This window comes from Sinohyriopsis cumingii, chromosome 19 (assembly GCF_028554795.1).
Source record: "Sinohyriopsis cumingii isolate HCF-2022 chromosome 19, ASM2855479v2, whole genome shotgun sequence".
NCBI classification, from domain to species: domain Eukaryota; kingdom Metazoa; phylum Mollusca; class Bivalvia; order Unionida; family Unionidae; genus Sinohyriopsis; species Sinohyriopsis cumingii.
In genome coordinates, this window is record NC_142979.1 from 11,099,115 (window position 1) to 11,123,560 (window position 24,446).

General features: G+C 36.2%; 1 protein-coding gene across 4 annotated transcripts in view; it reads left to right on the top strand.

The window, feature by feature from the left end:
• The window catches only part of LOC149775125 (uncharacterized), a 31,555-nt gene extending 12,371 nt beyond the window's left edge, over window positions 1–19,184 (top strand). For 2 of the 4 annotated variants that reach the window (XM_089943664.1, XM_089943666.1), the window contains exons 2-4: window positions 3,309–4,232; window positions 13,772–13,828; window positions 16,805–19,184. In XM_089943664.1, the coding sequence (XP_089799790.1) occupies window positions 3,409–4,232; window positions 13,772–13,828; window positions 16,805–17,594 (1,671 nt within the window). In that variant the 5' untranslated portion in view covers window positions 3,309–3,408 and the 3' untranslated portion in view covers window positions 17,595–19,184. Of the gene's footprint in view, window positions 1–1,656; window positions 1,805–3,308; window positions 4,233–6,038; window positions 6,452–13,771; window positions 13,829–16,804 lie in introns of those variants that run through there. The other 2 variants (XM_089943665.1, XM_089943667.1) reach the window with 2 other exon arrangements.
• The last annotated feature ends 5,262 nt before the right edge of the window (window positions 19,185–24,446 follow it).

Sequence of the window (24,446 nt, forward strand, 5' to 3'; positions counted from 1 at the left end):
ACAAATGCGGATTGGTAGGAGGAACGAAGACTGTTATTTTGGTTATCATAATGTAAAAATGCGGATTGGTAGGAGGAATGAAGATTGTTATTTTGGTTATGATAGTGTACAAATGCGGATTGGTAGGAGGAATGAAGATTGTTATTTTGGTTATCATAGTGTACAAATGCGGAGTGGTAGGAGGAACGAAGAGTGTTTGGTTATGATAGTATACAAATGCAGATTGGTAGGAGGAATGAAGATTGTTATTTTGGTTATCATAATGTACAAATGCGGATTGGTAGGAGGAACGAAGATTGTTATTTTGGTTATGATAGTGTACAAATGCGGATTGGTAGGAGGAACGAAGACTGTTATTTTGGTTATCATAATGTACAAATGCGGATTGGTAGGAGGAATGAAGATTGTTATTTTGGTTATCATAATGTACAAATGCGGATTGGTAGGAGGAATGAAGATTGTTATTTTGGTTATCATAATGTACAAATGCGGATTGGTAGGAGGAATGAAGATTGTTATTTTGGTTATCATAATGTACAAATGCGAAGTGGGAGGAGGAATGAAGATTATTGTTTTGACGGTGTAAAATACGGAGTTTGAGGATGAAAATAGTCACTATGCTGAAGTAGTCTGTGTTCACCGTAGCCTTAGTATGACTATGACGAAAAATAGCGTTAGTCTTCATTATGTACATAGTGAATTTCGATAGCTTTGGTGACGGTGACACGGTCAAGTGAATTTCGATAGCTTTGGTGACGGTGACACGGTCAAGTGAATTTGGATAACTTTGGTGATAGTGACACGGTCAAGTGAATTTAGATAACTTTGGTGATGGTGACACGGTCAAGTGAATTTCGATAGCTTTGGTGATGGTGACACGGTCAAGTGAATTTAATAGCTTTGGTGATGGTGACACGGTCAAAACAGAAAGCTTCAGGGATATGAGATGCAATACCATTTTATTATCTAATCCAGTAACAGTGGGAGTTGGTAAGTGGAGGTATGAGCCGTCACAAGTTTGCGTTCGACGAAACGGCGTCCGCCACCCTCTGACAAAAATATACAGCAAACTCTGCAAAATGGTAACACAAGCACTTACCCGTATCGACCGTCCCTGACGATAACCCCTTGAGGGAGCTGAGGGTATTAGTATTTCCTATTGACGGAAAACCTCTTTACTTTTTGTGACACTAACTGCAGTCAGAAAAGTGAAAATACTGCATGTAGTACAGTATTGTATTATTTCTTAAAACACCAAGCTGATTGTATAGAACAAAGTCGTTACTGTTAAACCTCTCAAGGTAACAGCGTCTGAAAATGTCGATCGTGTCACTGTACACCACTTCTTACCACGATAAGCAATGTGTATTATGGTTATAATGGTGCAACGGATTTTAGTCATTTTCATCATTAAAATTTAATGTCGCGATAATTACCGCAATTTTCGATGTTATCTACGTGAGCTAAACTCAAACATTTTATTCTGGCTGGAGAACAGTGCTGAATTGTTTTCATTTACATAGCATACCTTGACACTTTTGCGACCAGGTCTATCTTGTACATTGTCAGTTATACCTGGTGAATAAGTACGTTAACAGTTTACATAAAAGAGTGGCATGTATTGACATTGGACCTTTTACGTGTTGTAAATATATTTTTCTTGACGAAAGAAACAAAGTTACACTGGGATTCAATCGGTTTAGACAGTTTATCAGAAGTGCTTTTTTATTTAGAATATTTGCGACTCTGTTGCTTTTTAATTGAAAGATATTCAGTATCTAAGGTATTGAAAAGCGAGATAAAGGTAATGTACTTACTGTGTTGTTATATCTTGTGAAAATTGGGTGGAAACTACAGGAATTATAAACACTTTCGAAACAGTATGATCTCATCAATGTGGAATACTAAGTGCTGGATCGAAATTTTAGAATCAATTTAAAATGAACATCATTGTGATACTGAACTAAAATTATTAGTAACGTTACATCAAATATTTGTTTTCTCACTTAATAGCATTTGTTGTTCTCGTCCAGTGCACAAATGTGAAAACATCACTCATAACTTTTCATTCTTTTCCAATTGCTAACAGGCTTAAAATGTTTTTAATAATACTATATCCTTGGTTGCTCTATTTTATTACAATAATATCTCTATTTTATTACAAAATATCTCTATTTTATTACAAAATATCTCTATTTTTTTACAATAATATCTCTATTTTATTACAAAATATCTCTATTTTATTACAATAATATATCTGTTTTATTGCAATAATATCTCTATTTTATTACAAAATATCTCTATTTTATTACAATAATATCTCTATTTTATTACAATAATATCTCTATTTTATTACAAAATATCTCTATTTTATTACAATAATATCTCTATTTTATTACAATGATATCTCAAAGATGCCGCTTCATTGAAAAATCTTTAAGAGGATGAGACCTAAAAGAAATTGAACAGTCTTTCAAATCTGCGCTTAATCTTTTATATTGTGACATTTTATTTTCTTTGTGTGTGAAATGTACTAAACTACTTTGAGTTATTCTTCTTCTTTTTATTATATTTGATATGCTAGAAACGCTCGAGACAATTCAAGTATGCATTTAACAATGTACGAAGTCTTCTATCTTTAATTAACCTTAGTTTATGTTAATAGTCATTTGAAATTTAATATATTAAATTAATTGTAAATGAATAAGACGCTTAAAGAAATTGCCATACAAGTGTATTTCGGAAGATCAAACCCTATTTTATCTCGGTATCATGGGCTACCTAAAAATATTTATTGGTATTTTGCGATTCTAGTCATTCGACATACATGTCTGTAAATGTAAATATTTAGTTGTAACTGGGTAATCCCTGATTTGGACTGCTACTTATGTTTCTGATAACCAGTCGTGACCAATGCATCGCAAGAAAATTATAACAAAATAGGAAAATAAACATTAATTTATTAATTCCAAAAGCACATGTCAACAATTCACACTTATCATTCATCTCTCTTAATTCCTGATTTTTAACATCATTTTCTTCATTTAGAATTTAATGCTATTTTGATTTTAAACACATGGCCTGTTACGTCAAGAAAAAATAGAAATCTATCACATATTACAATTTTGTAAGTTGCTACAAGTAGTTCTTAAATTTAATCGAAGGCACGTGACATCGCTAAAAAAATGCCCTTGTAGTGTTGTATGAATAAGACGGAACTTCAAACTCTAAACTTTCACGTAACGGGAAGAAAAGGATTTCTTTCTTTATATCACTCACCTATGGTATTTTATTTTCTTCTACTGCAGGTACACTTCGGTTGCAGTAAAAAAGGTAAATAAAATCTTGACAGAGGCTAAAAAGGAGATTTTCTTTGATTGTATGCTAGTGTAAACGAAATTAAAGCACATGCCCCCATTTCATCCGAATACACCCGAAAATCTAAAACCGCCAGAAGCGGAAGATACTTGTATGTTTGTCAACGAAATTGGTGGCGATCCCCATATGGATCAGATGAAAGAAACTGCAGCTTCAGAGGACAGCGATAGTTTCCAAGAAATCACAGAGAGGACTCCTTTGTATGCCAGCGCCGATTGCCGAAAATTAGCAGACGACATTATCAACTGTTATGATTCGAGAGTATTCTTTGTATTCGGTCACGAAGATATTCCTCCGGACTCAACGCGTGGTTCACCTTCAGGCCACCAAGCACCGCAATCACCGAAAAAAGTCGAGTCTTCCACACAAACTGATAACAAGCACTTCAAAAAATTTAAATTATTTGATCAAGACGAGTATTTAAACTACAAATCAGAAGAAAAACGTGTTTGCAAGTTTGAAATGTTTCGGAAAGAGCTTACGTATGATAGAATGTGGTCTGAGTCAGAGCTTTCTTACCAATGTATGTGTTCTCGATTAAATGGCACGTCGCGTGATTTCTTGGTAGGATGGGAGCAGGTCCAAGACACACGAAAAATAAAGAGCTCAAAAAAGGCGAAGAAACAAAATACGGGAAAAACTCAGAGTGAAGCGTTTCATAGACTCACTAATGGAGAGAAATCTGGTTATTATATATTTGAACATTTTGAAAATACCACAGATTACATAGAGGATTATAGAAAAAATTATGCAGTAGGCTGTAATATTCCGAAGGACGCTATAGGAACAGTGACACAGACCGCTCCAAGCGAAAAACCGGATCCTTACTTCTCCAAGCTCAGATCTACATTATGGTGAGTGGGTTATCATCCAGCACTTTCTTATTCTCGAACATACCTAGCACAAAACTCGAGCACTGACCAAACGTTGAAAGACGGGGATGATTCATGGATTGCATCTGCGTGATCGAAGTTTGCAAGGAAGATAAAAACCAAAGTTGAGAAAATAATAATACATCCATGATACTATCTTTCTATAATGCAAAGGTTCCTAAACGTTTATTTTCGAGTTTCGTGCTCAAATGTTCGAAAATAAAAGCCATTATTTAGATGTAAATTAAAGCTGAAGCGGTTCTGATACTACGATTGTTCTATCTCATCAACATATATATGATACTACTATTAATAGGTATCTCATACTACTAGTGTTTTGTCTCATTAATAGATATCCGATAATACTATTGTGCCAGCTCATTAATAAGCAAAGCTCTTTGATAAAAGGAACGTAGGCTGGAAATGGAATGTTCCGCGGACGAGAAGTCTACCAATCCAATGTCGTATTTTCTTTTTTCCAAATATTGGATCAAAAGAAAAAAATCAATGGAAAATGTTCAAACATGGTACAAATATTCAAAAGCATTTAAAAAGAAAGAAGCGAAAACGTTTTAACTCTGTTTTAAGAAAAGATAAGGTATTTTGCATTTAAAATATGATGCAGGAGTGCTTTGGATATATAGTATACAGCTTCCAGGTATAGTATACAGCTGTGGGGTATACAGCTGTGGGGTGTAGTATACCGCTTTGGGGTATACTGTACATATTTGGGGTATAGTATACAGCTGTGGGGTGTAGTATACCGATTTGGGGTATACTGCACATATTTGGGGTATAGTATACAGCTGTGTGGTATACATCTGTGGGGTGTAGTATACCGCTTTGGGGTATACTATAGAGATTTGGGGTATAGTATACAGCTGCTGGGTGTTGTATACAGCTATGGTGTGTAGTATACAGCTGTTGGGTGTATTTACAGATTTGGGATATAGAATACAGCTTTTGGGTACATTATACAACTTTAGGGTATAGTGCACATTTTGTTATGAATATCACATTTTCAGTGAAGATGAACCCTCAGCTGTTATTTCCAAGAAAGTAACGCTCTCTCTCTCTCTCTCTCTCTCGCTCTCTCGCTCTCTCTCCGTCCATCGATCGACCTTACAACTGACTGATAGCCAAAACTAATGAATACTGACATAATAGGTACCTTAACAGACACAGACTATTATCAAATCACAATATATATTTAAGGGACCGTAATTTAAAAAAAAAATTGCTCTAAATAGAAAACAATTATGTACATAACACAAAAGTGCCCATGCCTGTAAGATGTCTATTGGACCAAACGTTTGACTTGTAATAAACTGATAAATTGTTATTGATCAAACAGTTTGATCTCTCACAATCTAAGCAAGGGTTTCAATGAACTTAACATCAGCATTCAGTATTGAGTAGGTTATATCTAAAAACAAGTTATGTCATCAGTTTATACTCAGTTTAAATTCAAGGATTAAAAATTATCCACGTATTCCGTCATTTAAGCAGAAAAATAGGTCATCTTGCTGTTGGTTTGTTTTTCATGATGTCGAAAGAACACTGAGATTCTTTAGTTCTAACATGGGTGGTTTCCTCACACACACCCCATGTCTCGCCTTCCATATTTAAAGGTCATTAGTTATCTCATCGTAATTCTCAGCATATGACTTTTTCTAATTTTAAATGCTGTAATCGAATTTGGGAAAATTATGCCCGGAAGGAGGGGCTCAAGAACGAAATGTATCAGAATTATATTGTTCTACAACATTTTCAGCATAATTGGGCTTTCACAAATAATTTTCGGATATAAAATAATTTGCCAGGAATGTTCCCGTGTCTTTCCACGAACAATTGTCGATTTGGGGATATTGCACATGCCTTCACTGAGTATTGCAGCACAGATCCTAACTGTTTGTTTTAAATACGAAATATATATTTGGCTGTGTTTAAAATGTGCACAACACTAGCATGGGCGCCCGCAGCATAGGTCAAAGGGGGTGGGTGGGTGTCATACTGCAAATATATAGATTCTGTTCAAAACGCATAGTAAATATTAACTTTAGTTTCAGACTGTTTTCCTATACTAACTACGCACATAACTCTCCCGGCCGTGACTGACTGACTCTACCCCCTCCCCTGCAAAAAATCCTGCGGGCGCCCGTGAACACTAGTATGATCAAACCTCTGCAGGCGGAGCACAGGTGGGGATACCCGAGAACCCGCGACACTATCTATCTATCTATCTATCTATCTATCTGTCTGAAATCTGCATTTAGCTATCTTAATGAATTTTAATATCGAGGCCCCTTTTAAATGAAAATCTGCAAACATTTAATGTCAAAATAAATATGCACCTGTAAGTTTAATCTAGAGTAGTAAATTACGCATCAGTTATGTAGCAAATTGCGCATCAGTTATGCAGCAAATTACGCATCAGTTATTTAGTAAAGTACGTATCAGTTATGTAGCAAATTATGCAAAAGTTATTAAGCAAATTACGCATCACTTATGTAGCAAATTACGCATCAATTATGTAGCAAATTACGCATCAGTTGTGTAGCAAATTAAGCATCAGTTATGTAGCAAATTACGCATCAGTTATGTAGCAAATTACGCATCAGTTATTTAGTAAAGTACGTATCAGTCATGTTTCAAATTATGCTTCAGTTCTTTAGCAAATTACACATTACTTATGTAGCAAATTACGCATCAGGTTTTTAGTAAATTACGCATCAGTTATGCAGTAAATTTCGCATCAGTTATGTAGCAAAGTATGTAACAGTTATGTAGCAAATTACGTATCATATGTAGCAAATTACCAATCATTTATGTAGCATATCAAGCTACATTTTGTTGGCCTAACACAAGATTTTTTTACAGTGAAAAATGTATCTAGTGCGCATGCACAATACTCAAAACCGGTTGGGAAAAGTTTTTACGACTGAAACATGAACCAAACAAAGAGAATGAAAAGTAAATGGTGATATTGAGAATGCTAGTTCTTTGGACAGCTGAATGCATTGGGAGGGCGTAAAGTACGTGTTGAAATAAGATATACTTCGTATGACTGTGTTAAATAGCAGTAAGTGGATATAGAGATTGCTATGGTTACAACGGGAAGACTTCTTGCTGCCATCCCATCCAACATACACCATAAATAAGCCATAACCCTAAACATATTAAATTTTATATAGAATTGTCTTTTTATATATTTCAAAGTTATTTTTTTAAATGATACATTATAATTTTAATATCAGTATTTATCATTTGTCCAATTGTTGAGTGGAGCAAAAGAAGGTATCACCAGTGAGATAACGGACCCTCTGTAAAAAAAAAAAATACTTCCTTATAAGGAATTCCCTGATAAAATAAATATCTCGGTCATGCCCTTACAAACCGAAATGAGACAATGATTAATTTCATTGGCATGGATAGAACGGTATATGGAACTTTCTCATGAAGCCAACCAGCTCTTTATAGTTGGGCCCATTATTAATCAGATTCAGGTCTCATATTAATTACTGCCTGGCACCACCAGGTACATAAACGGAATGTTTTTTTATTCCGGAAAAAAGTTAATTGATCCGTATTTTTCGAATGGAGAAAATCAGTAATTGTGATCTTTACGCTTTTGACTTACTAGTTGTCAAGGTCGGAGTTTTACCCATGAAAGAAAATGTCGAATTCACGAAATTTTAATACGCTCTCCTTGGTAAAGACGATAAAGAAAATAACATTCCATCGTTAACGTACGGCCAATTCTTTGCTACATTTGAATTATAATTATTATAATTGCTTATTTACACACACACACACACACACACACACACACACACATATATATATATATATATATATATATATATATATATATATATATATATATATATATATATATATATATATATATATATATACACACACACACATATGCTCCGGTGGCCTAAGTGGTTAGAGCGTCCTTCTCGGATGCAGGAGGTCGCGGGTTCGAATTTTTTTTATTTTTTAAATGTGGTGCTAGCAGTGTTAGTTTAGTGAGGTTAGTGTTAGGACTGGTCGGCCTGGTGTCAGGATAATGTAAATAGGTGGGACATCATGCCACGTGTATGCGGCATGATGCCCCAGACATAACTATAAACTGCCACACTGCAGACATCGTAGCTATATGTCTGAAAGTATGTTAAAAGTTACTTTAAAAATCCAAATCACACACACACACACACACACACACACACACACATTCTCTCTCTCTAATATATAACTAAAGTGAATTCAGTATTGTGTGTAAATATTATAAAATAGTATGATAAACCTTCACATGCTTGTAAGGAGACGAGTGCATGTGTAAAGATATGAACGCTGTTGGAAGGTGAGAACACTAAGCTGTTAATATAAGAACACGACAAGGGACGAGATCATTAAATGAATGCATAATCCGAGCATATTTTTCCATCATTTGGATACATACTCTCAATGGCTTTCAATATACCTGTCAGCTCATTCGACATAACGTCTAGTAATTAAGAGTAAAACGAACAGTCTCTAGTATCGAGGATGGAGTAAGCGGGGCCAGCATGGTATTTATGCACAAGCCGAGGTAATCGAGCGCGCTGTGTGGGGTTAGGGTGCTGGATTTCTTAAGTAAACTTTGCTTATGTCTATATCATTTACAATGCTATATCGTTATAAATATCATGTCTTATCTTTTATGACGATTACTGCATATAGCGAAGGAGCAGCGGTCGCTCAGTGATGAGCTTGACGGTCTCGCGACCGAACGGGTGCTGGGTTCTAATCCTATCATCGCATCAATTGAGTCTAGTTATTTTGTTTTTTTTTTCTTTTGTTGTTTTTAACGGCATGTTTAACAAACTATTGGCAATATCATACAGAGGAAATTGCAGCTAAGTGCATTTTCAAAAGCCACACCGAGGCAGCCGACTCGGGCTAGTATATGCAGGTATCGAACCAGCAAACCCTTGGATTACGATTCCGCGGCTCCCTGGAAGCTACCATAGCGTGTCCTTGGGCAAGGGAATTTAACCCTATTGGTTCCACTCAAAATAGCCTAACTGTGTTGTTGTGCTGTAAAACCAAACTGCATTTAACGAAACAATTTTCGGGTCCATTGACGTCGTTAAGACCTGTATTTACTTTATAAACATGAAGAACTTTCTGACGAGAAATTATGAATTATTGTCAAATGAACAATGCTAGGCCTGTCTTATTGTAGAATGTCATTATGTTCAACAGATTTGACCATTTTCATGTATGGTATTTGATAGCAAAAGTATTGGTTATAGTATACGACCTGCGTTTCGCTTCCAAAAACATAAACAATGAAGGAATAGATATAAGCATTTTGATGTAATGATTGGTAAAACTATACTATTTTTCATTTTAGACTACAGACAAACATCGTCATTTGATTTGTTAAAGAATAACTGGTTTTAATGCGTGTCATGGAGTTTTTGTTCTCATGTTATAACTGTACGAATGGCCAGATTAAAAACTATTGTTTACCAATGTTTGGCACATATAAAAGGCCCCTTTAATGTCAACTGGTTAATGGCATCATTTGCCATTTAAAAACGTTGGTTTCTAGATAATAATCTAGGAAAACTTCTCCTAGCTGAGTAATCTTGGTAACATTACCTAGATGATTAATTTTGGTGGCACAGCCTAGCTTAGTAATCTTGGTGACATTGTATAGCTAGCTTAGTAATCTCGGTGGCATTGCCTAGCTGAGTAATCTTGGTAGTGTTGTCTAGGTGAGTAATCTTGGTGGCATTGCCTAGCTGAGTAATCTTGGTAGCGTTGTCTAGGTGAGTGATCTTGGTGACATTGTATAGCATATTAATATTGGTGACATTGCCTAGCTTAGTAATCTCGGTGACATTGCCGAGCTGAGTAATCTTGGTAACATTGCCTAGCTGAGTAATTTTGGTGGCACAGCCTAGCTTAGTAATCTTGGTGACATTGTATAGCTAGCTTAGTAATCTCGGTGGCATTGCCTAGCTGAGTAATCTTGGTAGTGTTGTCTAGGTGAGTAATATTGGTGGCATTGCCTTGCTGAGTAATCTTAGCAGCGTTTGTCTAGGTGAGTGATCTTGGTGGCATTGTATAGCATATTAATATTGGTGACATTGCCTAGCTGAGTAATCTTGGTAGCACTGCATAGCTGAGTAATATTGGTTTCATTGCCTAGCTGAGTACTCTTGGTGACACTGTATAACTTAGTAACCTTGGTGACATTGCCTAGCTTAGCAATATTGGTGGTACTGCCTAGGTGAGTAATCTTGGTACATTGTCTAGCTGAGTAATCTTGGTAACATTGTATAGCAAGCTTAGTACTCTAGTTGGCCTTGCCTAGTTGAGCAATCTTGATAATATTGCCTATTGGAGTAATCTTGGTGACATTACCTAGCTTAGAAATCTTGGTGACATTGCTTCGGTGAGTAATCTTGGTGGCATTGCCTAGCTGAGTAATCTTGGTGGCATTGCCTAGCTGAGTAATCTTGGTAATCTTGGTGACACTGTATAGCTTAGTAACCTTGGTGATATTGCCTAGCTCAGTAATCGTGGTGGCACTGCCTAGCTGAATAATCTTGGTGACATTGCCTAGCTGAATAATCTTGGTGACATTGTATAGCTAGCTTAGTAATCTCGGTGGCATTGCCTAGCTGAGTAATCGTGGTGACATTGTATAGCTAGCTTAGTAATCTTGGTGACATTGCCTAGCTGAGTAATCTTGGTGACATTGCCCAGCTGAGTAATCTTGGTGATATTGCCTAGCTGAGTACTCTTGGTGGCATTGCCTAGCTGAGTAATCTTGGTGACATTGCCTAGCTGAGTACTCTTGGTGATATTGCCTAGCTGAGTAATCTTGGTGACATTGCCTAGGTGAGTAATCTTGGTGACTTTGCCCTCGTGAGTAGTCTTGGTAACATTGTATAGCTAGCTTAGTCATCTGGGTGGCATTGCCGAGGTGAGTGATCTTTTTGGTGGCATTGCGTAGCTGAGTAATCTTGGTGACATTGTATAACAAATTAATCTTGGTGGAATTGCCTAGTTGAGTAATCTTGGTAACATTGCCTAGTTGAGTAGTCTTGGTAACATTGCCTAGTTGAGTAGTCTTGGTAATATTGCCTAGTTGAGTAATCTTGGTGACATAGCCTAGCTGAGTAGTCTTGGTAACATTGCCTAGTTGAGTTGTCCTGGTAATATTGCCTAGCTAAGTAATCTTGGTGACATTGCCTAGCTGAGTAATCTTGGTGACATTGTCTAGCTGAGTAATCATTGTAACATTGCCTAGTTGAGTAATCTTGGTAACATTGCCTAGTTGAGTAGTCTTTGTAATATTGCCTAGCTGAGTAATCTTGGTAACATTGCCTAGTTGAGTAATCTTGGTAACATTGCCTAGTTGAGTAGTCTTGGTAATATTGTCTAGCTAAGTAATCTTGGTAACATTGTATAGCTAGCTTAGTCATCTGGGTGGCATTGCCTAGTTGAGTAATCTTGGTGACATTGTATAGCATAGCAATATTGGTGGCATTGCCTAGCTTAGTAATCTTGGTGATATTGCCTAGTTGAGTAATCTTAGTAACATTGCCTAGTTGAGTAATCTTGGTAATATTGCCTAGTTGAGTAGTCTTGGTAATATTGCCTAGCTGAGTAATCTTGGTGGTATTGTCTAGCTGAGTAATCTTGGTGACATTGTATAGCATAGTAATATTGGTGGCATTGCCGAGCTTAGTAATCTTGGTGGCATTTCCTAACTGAGTAATCTTCATGACATTGCCTAGATGATTAGTCTTGGTAATATTGCCTAGCTGAGTAATCTTGGTGGCATTGTCTAGCTGAGTAATCTTGGTGACATTGTATAGCATAGCAATATTGGTGGCATTGCCGAACTTAGTAATCTTGGTGGCATTGTCTAGCTGAGTAATCTTGGTGGCATTGTCTAGCTGAGTAATCTTGGTGGTATTGTCTAGCTGAGTAATCTTGGTGGCATTGTCTAGCTGAGTAATCTTGGTGGTATTGTCTAGCTGAGTAATCCGCATTTGATACATATGCTTAGTCATAACCATATTTCAATAATATTCTCCTAATTCAAATTTGATGATAATCCATGAAGGATTCTTTTCAGACGCACACACACTCTTTTTATTTTAATACATATATTTCCTTTTTTTAAAATAACTCATCAACTCTGTTCTGCCAACTCATTACATATAAACGTCTGAAAAAATAAAAGGTATTTACGGTTAAAAAAAAACAAAACATGAAAATAGAAATGAGACCGTGCTACACCGATGTCCAGGCCAAAATTATGCAATTAAAAGCAAAGATCCAAATCAAAAGTCAGTAAAATTTGTATGAAAAAAAATAAAAATAAACTTGACCTGGGTCTTCTTCATGTCAAGCCTTGTTAAAACTGGTTGTAATTGCACGAAATTCTCAAAACTTTACTTAGCGAGCACACAGATGATTGCATTACACGAAGTCCTAAACACGTTATTGAGCGGACACAATATTTGGTTGCAATCCACGAAATCCTAAAATTCTTTATTGAGCTGACACAAAATTTGTTTCACACTAACGCGAAGCGCTTGCTCCCTAGATTTGGAGTGGACATGCATAATAGGCCATACATAATATTTAAATAATTTCGTCAGGAGTTCAGTAAACAAACACAATTTAATAAAAAAAAAAAAAAAACACAGACCAAACTTAATGGTGCAAGAGAATATTTGTATTTATTTCCACGTCTGAGTAAAAAAGGTTTGACACGAGATTCTTTATTGGATGATTGTAGAATTCGAATCTGGTCGTTTTTCTTGCTGCAATAAAACTTAAGCTGAAAGAACATGACATATAAATTTGGGTTAAAATAGAGCAAGCAGCTAAATTATTATTTTTATTATTATTATTATTATTATTATTATTATTATTATTATTATTATTATTTCTTATTCGCTGGCAACTCCACTTAGGGGACAGGTAGTGGTTATGTTATAATTCATTTATTTACCAGTACTCAAAATGACCCCATTAAATTCATCTCGCGCTTATTGAACCGCTTTGCTAAGCAGATAATTACAACATTAAGCCTCTTTTCAAATAGTTCGTTTAATCCATAACTTCTGTAAGTAGCAATGGGAGTAAGTGTATCCGAATGATTTATTTCCCATACAAACACCACGAGTTTCAGTCAGAAGTATTTACGTAACGACTCATATAGTTGACGAATGGACTTGTCAGCGGTCCATTAAAATATATTTTATGTGATAATCGAGTGACAACTGCCTTGCCCGGCCCAATGTTCGATTACAGGTTATGTTTAACCGCTGCTGCATTTACGTTACTCATAACTGAAATTTACGAACAGGATTTCATTATGTTTTTTTTGTACTTAGATGTAATTAGTTTCTTATTGTAAAAAATACATAATTTCGGTTTCTGAAACATGCATTTATTTGCATATGTAATAACCTTTTCTTAAACCTTCTATATTCCAGTTCTGTGGCAGAAAACTGTGACATACTTGCCATTTTGTCGGGAGAAAAGGACGCTGGGTAAATAATTAAATATTTTTAATCCATTTCTTTTTACACGTGTTACCACTGAATTTATGTGAAATACGTAAGAAGTAAAGGTTCTTAACGCTCAGTTAACTTCCTTTTGCTCTCGGAACATTCGGAACAGCCTCAGGTAGCTTTCTTTGCTCTAGAAATATTCGGAATAATCTCAGTTAGCTTCCTTTTGCTCTGGGAACATTTGGAACAACTTCAGGTAACTTTCTTTGCTTTGGAAACATTCGAATAACGTCAGGCAGCTTCCTTTGCTCTCAGATCTTTCGGATCTACCTCAGCCGATATCGTGAACGGTCATATTACGCTTCCTTTTACAGCTGAAATAGTTAAGAAATGCTAAGTTCGATGTGTATTTTTCATCCATTTTTTGTACCTCCTTTGAATACAAAAGAGGAAAGAAAATATTTCTGTTTTGTAAAAATATTTTGAAATATTATAAAGTAGTCAGAGGTTATCGAACCTTTTCCTACTAATGTGGTGTAACAACGCTGCTGCCTATAGTGGCGGTTTGATGGAAAAGAAAAGAACAACACAGAAATCTGACTGATTATACACATTTCGAATGCCCTTGCAAAAGGCAGAAGAAAAGAAAACAAAAAGATTACGCCAAACGTGTTCATCGTCAGAAGCATAAATCAAATTTTAAAAGACAAAGAGCGGCAACACATATAAATAATCTACGGACTCAAGAACTTAACTTACATACTGTTGATAGAATTGAGAATAGAATGACAAACTAATTTGATAGGTTCCAGTTAAGGGAAAGTTAAACATTCTTGACGACAAATGGTTGATAAATTCAAAATTGCAGCCTTAGATCTGCCATTTCAAGCCCTAAAACGTATGTACCTTGCACTACGGTACATTTTTGTAAATTATGCAAAATACCTGTAGGACTTAAAATGCGATGGCATGGGCGTTATAGAGAAACAATAGCATCTGCCGGTGATCAGCTTCAGACGATCTTATTTGCGAGCTAATTTCAGATAATTTTGTGAAATGAATCGAATAGTTAATTTCTATATTTTATGAAGCTTGGGGGACAATTAATTGAAATTATTCGACGTGTTACTTAGATTTTAATTCAATAATAATTCCAAAGATTTATCAAATGACGGAAAATAAACAAAATACACTAAAAAAAACCACCACAAAATAAAGGAGAAAAAATGTATTTTAAGTACATTCGCATGCCTCAAATATTACCCCATAAGTTTACAAGATATAACGACCTCCTGTGACGTTTTGAGGTAGTAGTATTATACATTTGTAATAAAGAAAACAAAACGTGGATTCATGATCATAAATAAGCTAGAAGTAATGTTTCGATTCTAAAAAAGACCTCTTGAAATTTAAATGGTGGTAGCAGTGGTGTGACAGTTCTAAAAAAAGACATCTAGAAATTAAGATAGGGACAGCTGTAATGTCTCCATTCTAAATAAGACATCTAGAAATTAAGATGGAGATAGCTGTAATGTGTCAGTTCTAAATAAGACATCAAGAAATTAAGACAGGGATAGCTGTAATGCGTCAGTTCTAAATAAGACATCTAGAAATTAAGATAGGGATAGCTGTAATGTGTCAGCTCTAAATAAGACATCTAGAAATTTAAGATAGGGACAGCTGTAATGCGTCAGCTCTAAATAAGACATCTAGAAATTTAAGATAGGGATAGCTGTAATGCGTCAGTTCTAAATAAGACATCTAGAAATTTAAGATAGGGATAGCTGTAATGCGTCAGTTCTAAATAAGACATCTAGAAATTTAAGATAGGGATAGCTGTAATGCGTCAGTTCTAAATAAGACATCTAGAAATTTAAGATAGGGATAGCTGTAATGCGTCAGTTCTAAATAAGACATCTAGAAATTTAAGATAGGGATAGCTGTAATGCGTCAGTTCTAAATAAGACATCTAGAAATTTAAGATAGGGATAGCTGTAATGCGTCAGTTCTAAATAAGACATCTAGAAATTAAGATAGGGATAGCTGTAATGTGTCAGTTCTAAATAAGACATCTAGAAATTAAGATTGGGATAGTTTTAATGCGTCAGTTCTAAATAAGACATCTAGAAATTAAGATTGGGATAGTTGTAATGCGTCAGTTCTAAATAAGACATCTAGAAATTAAGACAGGGATAGCTGTAATGCGTCAGTTCTAAAAAAGACATCTAGAAATTAAGATTGGGATAGCTGTAATGTGTCAGTTCTAAATAAGACATCTAGAAATTAAGATTGGGATAGCTGTAATGCGTCAGTTCTAAAAAAGACATCTAGAAATTAAGATTGGGATAGCTGTAATGAGTCACTTCTAAATAAGACATCTAAAAATTAAGATAGGGATAGCTGTAATGTGTCAGTTCTAAATAAGACATTTAGAAATAAGATGGGGATAGCTGTAATGTGTTAATTGTAGAAAAGGACATTTAGAAATTAAGATAGAGATATTGTGGTGGATGACTTAATATCATGACTTCTTTTTATTCTGTTACACATGTAGAATTAACAGAAATGTTTTCGTTATGGTTGTTGGGGCTATAGTTTGTAAAAAAAAAAAAACAATAATCATGTAAAACGCTTAAAGATTAATTTTGAATAACTTCAATTTTATACTAATTCTATTCCTCATTCCTAATGTCATCTTAAACAGTGGAATTCATTAATATTTATAATTATCATCCTTTGTCTCAACTTAAACAGTGGAATTCGTTAAATGTTATACTTTCTATTCATCAACTGAACAGCTGAATTCATTTCTGTACGAATAATATTTCAGTGGGCTTGCAGGACCCGTCAGTTCAGTATTTCCTTCAAACACTAACAACTCATATTATCATGTCGAGTTTCATATGATTCGCTGATTAAGCATGTTTGCATTTCCTATTCGATTAATTTGGTACTGTTCACTTTTTTAAATAGTGATAAGAATATGTTTTACTTGCTTATCCAATGATTTTTCAGCTTATGGGCAGGTCACGTGAAGAATGAAAGCAAAAAGCCTCAAGATTCATGGGATGACGAATACAGGGTTCTGACCATGCGTGACAGAGGGAAGACAATCAACCTGGCTCCTGTGAGGGAAAATTCGTCCTCCTCGGGATTTCCAGTTCATGACAATAGAAATACGAAGAGAAACTATCTCACTCTAGACCAGTACTTGAATTTAATGACTCCCCCGAAACTCTCACCGTTGGATACAGATGACAGTAAAGAACGGCGCCTTCGAATCGCGAATACTGGTGAGAATAATTTGTTCCCGGCATGCACTCCGAGGCGAGGGGCTCGGCCTCTTCGCCTCGGAAGCGCCGAGTTTGCAAAGCCGGCAACCCCTCCTGATCCTGCTAAAAAATACGCATTGTTGGACAGCAAGCAAATCTTAGAACGAAAATTGCAAATGCATAGAGCATCGTCATTCCATCACAGTACTGTCCCTGGATCGCTTTACGTCGGCAGTACGATTTCTAGGGATACTCCTTCCTCTAGTGTGATACCGTTAGCGCCGCCAACTCGCGCGAGAAGTGGACAATCGCGAATAAGTCATTGTAGCAGAGGCAGTACAAAGTCAGTTATAAAAGATGATGGTGTGGACGAGGAACGATCTTCCAAGGCGAGTGATCGTATGTTACCGGTGAACATTCGTCAGTTAGGAATTAGAGGAACAACGTACAGACCAGACGATCACTTGCAAATAGTCTACCGTCTCCACAGAGATAGGAACAGTCGAGTAACCATAACAACTGTGAAAAATTAGGATTTAAAGGATAAAATGTGAATGCAATGTGAAATTGTTACACATAATGAGTTTTATTACATAAAAGGAGTGTTATTACATGTAAGGAGTGTTATTACATGTAAGGAGTGTTATTACATGTTTATTTTTGTCATACTGTAGTACTGTTGTACATTCAAGGATATGATCGATGAGGATAATCATTAGATGTGACATTTGGATAACAGTGTAAATCTGCCAATGTTTGCTTCCTCACTTTTTGTCTTTTTGACTTCCATATAGAAATACCACTCAAAACCTTGAAAATCTCTCTTCATACATCATTTCTACTAAGAACCTCTATAAACAGCATAGAACATCCCCCCCCCCTCCTTTTAGAACATTTTGAAAAAAAAAAAAAAAAAAAATTGCAAGAAACACCAGGCAAATGCAACAAGAAACCAGCGATGTAAAGCAAGCAGGACCGTTCCCGAGCTCTCCTTCCCACTAATGACAGCCAACCATTCAACTGTAGGGACCTTTATGGACCCACAGATTGAGGCCAAACTATCAGGGTTCCTTGAATCCATAAAAGCCTGGGGGAGGTGGCACCATCCCCTTCCCCAGGAACAACTAGCAGGCTGCGGTGCAGTCAGAAAAAAGTGGCACATGCACAATTGTGCGCACGCCACTATAATTAAACTCAACAACAAAACAACAACACTCAAAATGACAAATGACTAGACCACTCATGTTTTTGTTACATAATTTGAACAATTAATCTTAAAATATTACCGCAATAAAGTAAAAAATGGAAGCAGCCTGATTATGTTGAAAAATAAATATTTTACAAATGAGTCTAGACCAAGATTCTAATCTAACATTTTCGTAGCTGCAGACACACAATATTATTTTTCATTCTGGATTAATTTTTTATTCCTGCCAGTCTAAAATAGGATGCACAGCACCAGCTTGTTCCGTGCGGTAACGAACTTGAAACAGATGATGTTATAAATGATAGTACTGTGTATTTTAAAGGACGGGTGACCACAATAGACAGACGTTTCAAGGGAGACAGTTCCGTTGTGTGGTAATATACAGCTATGTATAGAATTATCAGCTGTACACAACTACAGTAAATGAATATTTACTAACATCGTCAGCATAATCCGCAGTACAAGTTTTTTTTTTATATCGTTATCATGTACATCATAATGAAATACTGAAATATATCAGCTTAAGAAAATTTATGTCGCCAAGGTGGGGATATCAATTTTATCACCAAAGTGGAGATTCGCTTATATAACCACAGTGGCGATATAACTTTTTTCACCACAGTGGCGATATCACATTTATCACTACAGTGGTGATATTTTTAATACCACAGTAGGCATATCACTATTTTCCTCACAGTAGCGATATCGCATTTATCACTATAATGGTGATATCATTCTTATCACTATAGTGGCGATACCACTTTTTTCGCCATAGTGGCGATATAGCTTTTATCACTATAATGGCGATATCACCTTTATCACCACAGTGGCGATATCATTTTTAATACCATAGTGGCGATATCACTTTTAGAACTGATTTCTTTTCACATTTGGTAAATATACCAGCCCTTGTCAATGTTATTCAGACTTGTATTTTTCGTACTTAGGCAAATATTTTTTTACTTCTTCTGCTCTCTTACACACACACATACACACACACACATACACTCTCTCTCTCTCTCTCTCTCTCTCTCTCTCTCTCTCTCTCTCTGTGACTCCATCAGGATGAACAAATCCTAAAATATGTCGAGAATGTAGACTCTGTAGTATAATAATAAGCAACTAATGAGGAGTGTCATTAAAAATGTCTAAAAACTAGCTCCAAAGAACAATAAGTAGGCTCCAAGTATGAACGTTTTTAAAATAAAGTTAAAATTTGCATAAAATGGGCAAAGACTGGGGAAAAATCAATGCAAATCACATTTTGCTTTTTAAAAAATATATTTTAAAAACATAAGATACGCTTTATCAGCATATATAAGGAAATATTTCACCCATGAAGTAGAAACATTTTAAATTGTCACTCTTGACTCTTGACTTTGCCAATTGCGGAAATACAGTTTTAGCACTTCACTCGTGAAATATTTCCTAATATCTACTGAAGAAACGTAGATATCTTCTATACATAAAAATGGCGGATGTATGTATGCAGCCATGAGGTAGCACTGAGTGGGTTAATGGGATTGGTCACATGTTAACATGTTTGATGTTAAGTGTCCTGACTTACAAATGGTAAGGCCTAACTCTCGCTTTGGTCACTGCCTGAGTGGACGCAGGAGAGTCGAAGATCGGGTGAACCCGCCCTCAGACTATGGACTCGAGTGATTAGGTGCGGGTTCCATTGTCAAGACACTATAAAATTATCATGGATGAGGACAGGTGGTCCTTAATTTCCTTGGGAAGTGAGATAATCAGCAACAGGCCACATGGTTGTTTTTTTCTCATATAATCATAATGTATATAAAAGGTCAACGATAAAATTGTTAAAGGTACAATGGCATAAATGATATATATTGTCATATGACCATATATATATATATATATATATATATATATATATATATATATATATATATATATATATATATATATATATATATATATTATAGAGAATACAAAACAGTTAAATGTATATCGAAAGTTTTGTTGGCTAAATAGATGAATATGAAGACTTCTATACGTAATCAAATAGCACAACAAGTGAGAAAAAGTATTTCTCCATTTAATGACTTTCAGCTAGAAAAGAAACACTAGAAACACGTATGAATCAGCAACATTTAAATATAATGAAAGAAAGACAATACAGATGACAAAGCAGAACAATTCAAGATTTGTATGAATTATTAAGTGGCATTTTATTATAATTTAAAATCATCGTCCGAAACAATCGGCAATATGGCCGCTCTGGTGAATCCCAAACACTAGCTTGCCCGAAATCGATTACAATCGAACAGGCTTGTATAAGGGTACAGTCTGTCTGTCTGTGTAAGGGTACAGTCTGTCTGTCTGTATAAAGGTACAATCTGTCAATCTGTATAAGGGTACAGTCTGTCTCGTTCACGGTTTGTATTCTGTGTTCAAACCACAAGGTGATCATGCACATAAACCATCAAAACACAGCTTAGATAAATACAGTCATTATTTTAAAAAATGTCCGGGAAAAAATCTGGATATAGAAAGACTAATTTGATATATTTGTGAATGTGTATGAAATATCAGTAGTGGTAAAGAACAGAGGTGGACCTGAGAGAACCTACGTCAAACCGGATGGGCAATTAAAACAGAGCGAGAAAGATATGTTGACATTGCAACCTTATTTCGACTCGATCGCACTAATAACTACAATGATCGAAGGTAACACTACGTTGGAATGAAACGTTGCTTGTTGTTTTTTTTTTTTTTTTTTTGTTTCAGTTTGGTGCCATCGCATATAAGCAATATAAACGCACGCATGCATGCATAAATACATACATACATGCACACATACATACATGCATGCATAAATATATACGTACATTCATACATACATGCATGCATACACACGCACACATACATACAACTATATATATATATATATATATATATATATATATATATATATATATATATATATATATATATATTTGTGTTTGTGTGTGTGTATCTGTATGGCTGTTTTAATTGTTCAGATTGAACCTTACAGTCTTTGCCTGCTTACAGTGAGGCTCGTCGGCTTTTATTATATGATGTTGAAACCACTTTATATGATGTGCTTTTGTACTAATATGATGTGCAAACTTCTTTATATGCGGTGCTTTTGTACTTATATGAGTGCGAATATCGTTATATGCAGTGCCTTTGTCCTTATATGATGTGCAAACTTCTTTATATGCAATGTCTTTGTCCTTATATGATGTGCAAACTTCTTTATATGCAGTGCCTTTGTCCTTATATGATGTGCAAACTTCTTTATATGCGGTGCTTTCGTCCTTATATGATGTGCAAGCTTCTTTATATGCTGTGCTTTCGTCCTTATACGATGTGCAAACTTCTTTATATGCGGTGCTTTCGTTCTTATATGATGTGCAAACTTCTTTATATGCGGTGCTTTCGTCTTTATATTAAACTTCTTTATAATGAGAAGCAAAAACGGAACTTGCGCATGCGCGCTAAATTGCTAAGCAGTCCTTTGACAAAAGTAATTTGGTCGACTTAAACTGAATAATCAAATTTAGGCCCTATTATCATCAGTCTGTCAAATAGATTACACACTACTTACAATCTAAACAGTGATCTCCACCAGTTTCTGTAAGATGTCTACTCACATGAGGAAAGAAAGCCTATGTGCAATCATTCTAGTAAGAGAGAGAGAGAGAGAGAGAGAGAGAGAGAGGTGGAAGGGGTGAGTGTGATTTGGATTTTTAACGTAGCTTTAACAATTTTTCAGTCATATCGTTATGATGTCTGCAGTGTGGCAGTTTTTAGTGATGTCTAGCACTGGGGCATCATGCCGCAGACATGTGGCATTATGTCCCACCCAGTCACAATATCCTGACATCGGGCCGACCAGTCCTAACACTAACCTCTTAATGCTGAGCGCCAAGCGAGGCAGCTGTTAGTACCATTTTTGTAAGTCTTTGGTATGACTCGGCCGGGGATCGAACCCACTACCTCTCGCATCCAAGGCGGACGCTCTAACCACTAGGCCACCGGAGCGAGAGAGAGAGAGAGAGTTAATAATGACGAACGTATCTTGGTAATGATAATAATCATCGCAAAATATATTCTCAATAAATAAAATTTCATTGCATTACAACCGGAGCGGTGGCCTAGTGGTTAGAGCGTCCGCCCCGGGTGCGGAAGGTAGTGGGTTCGAACCCCGCCCGAGTCATAACAAAGACTTCTAAAAATGGTACTAACAGCTGCCTCGCTTTGCGTTGAGCATTATGAGGTTAGTGTTAGGACTGGTCGGCCTGGTGTCAGGATAATGTGACTGGGTGGGACATCATGCTATATGTCTGCGGCATGATGCCGAAGTGCTAGACTTCACTTTAAACCGCCACACTGCAGACATCGTAGCGATATGACTAGAAAATTGTTAAAGCCACGTTAAAAATCTAAATCACACACACACACACACACACACACATTGCATAACAATATTTTGTTAAGAGAGAACCTTACCGACATTGTTATTTATTTAATTTGGAGCAGACATGATTTTACTTGAAGAACCTTTATATATGACTAAAATATTTCATTCAATATCCCATGTACTGATACCAATAATATTGGTGAACATATAACCCTCTGAGTAAGTGAAGATTTTATATCAAGTCTTCCATCTGTGTATATTTTCTTCCGCTTGAATATATTTTGTTTTCTGTGGCACAAAAAAATCCCAAGTGATAATACCGATCATCCCCGGGTCAAATAAGCTACACGGTTCTGAGAATCTTAACATTTTTCTTCATTGGTAGTGTGACCAGATTCTTCTCCACCAGAAATATTTTCGGAATGGGTGGGGGGCAAATATGTAATGGTCAGCCACAATGTTTTACGGATGTAGACCAAAATTTGTTTAGAGGTAAATCTGGAGGAGAGAGGCACAAGTGTACCCCTCTATTGCCACTATGTGCAGGCGCCCATGCTCCCCACGTGAAGATAACACGTCTGTGTTTATTAATAATTTTCAAGTCATTCAAAGTACAGAGGGAGCTTACAGACATTGCTAATTAAATTAACTGGTTTTCGTCGATGTATGGACAAAATTCAATCTATGTAATCAGCATAACAGTTACATTGAATACATATCATTAATTCGCAGTTTAATTTCGATTTACGTTCAGCTCTTGTATCACCCCTTTGGTGCTTAATGTTCGTTCTTATATGTGCCACTAGTCCCACAGCTTTTTCATCCATTTGGTGTCAAATGTTTATTCTTGTATGTGCAAACAAATCCCACACCATGTTATCACCCATTTCGTATTATATGTTAGTAGTGTATGGGGATGATATAGCGACAATGGGAAAATACATTACAGACCCACCACATCGGGACGATCTAGCGACAAGACTTTTCAGATCACCCTGGAACGATATAGCGACAAGGGGAATTGAACATGGGGAATATTGGGACTGGATAGCGACAAGGGAAATTGGGTTGTTGTGGGGTTGTTGTATAGGGATAATAGGAATGGAACAGGTGAGGTGACATCACCGTACTGAATATTGGTAACAATGTAGCAAGGGGCTGACCTGAATACGTGCTACTCTAGAGAGAGACAAATACTGGGAGAGATATAGACATACACAACCATACAACACATAGACATAGATTGATACCGTAGGGCAAATGAGAACATATAAGGAAACATCCTGCGAATGTATAGGGAATATGTGTGAATTTAACATGGGTGGGACTATAGCGGGACAAGGGAAAGTTTAACATAGGTTGGGACTGTATAGGGACAAGGGCTCTCGAACATAGGGAATGTATAGCGACAATGGATTGGGACTGTCTAGAGACAAGTGGAATTGAACATGGGACTATCTAGGGACAAGCGGACCTTGAATATGGATGGGCCTGTCTAGGGACAATTGGGAAATTGTATAGGGCCTGTCTAGGGACAGGGATGGTAGAGGGCCAAACACAACAGAGGCAGATACATACATATACTAATACAAGCACGAGATTTATATATAAAGCATTACATATCATTCCAAACCTTTTAGGCATTCGACTCAAAGGCATGGCCAAGTAACTCATCGAAAATTAAACTGCACCTGTCCCACTTACATTGAAATGATTTTGGCTCCGTTCAAAATCACTTTCGGACGGTCGGAACTTTGTTCCGTA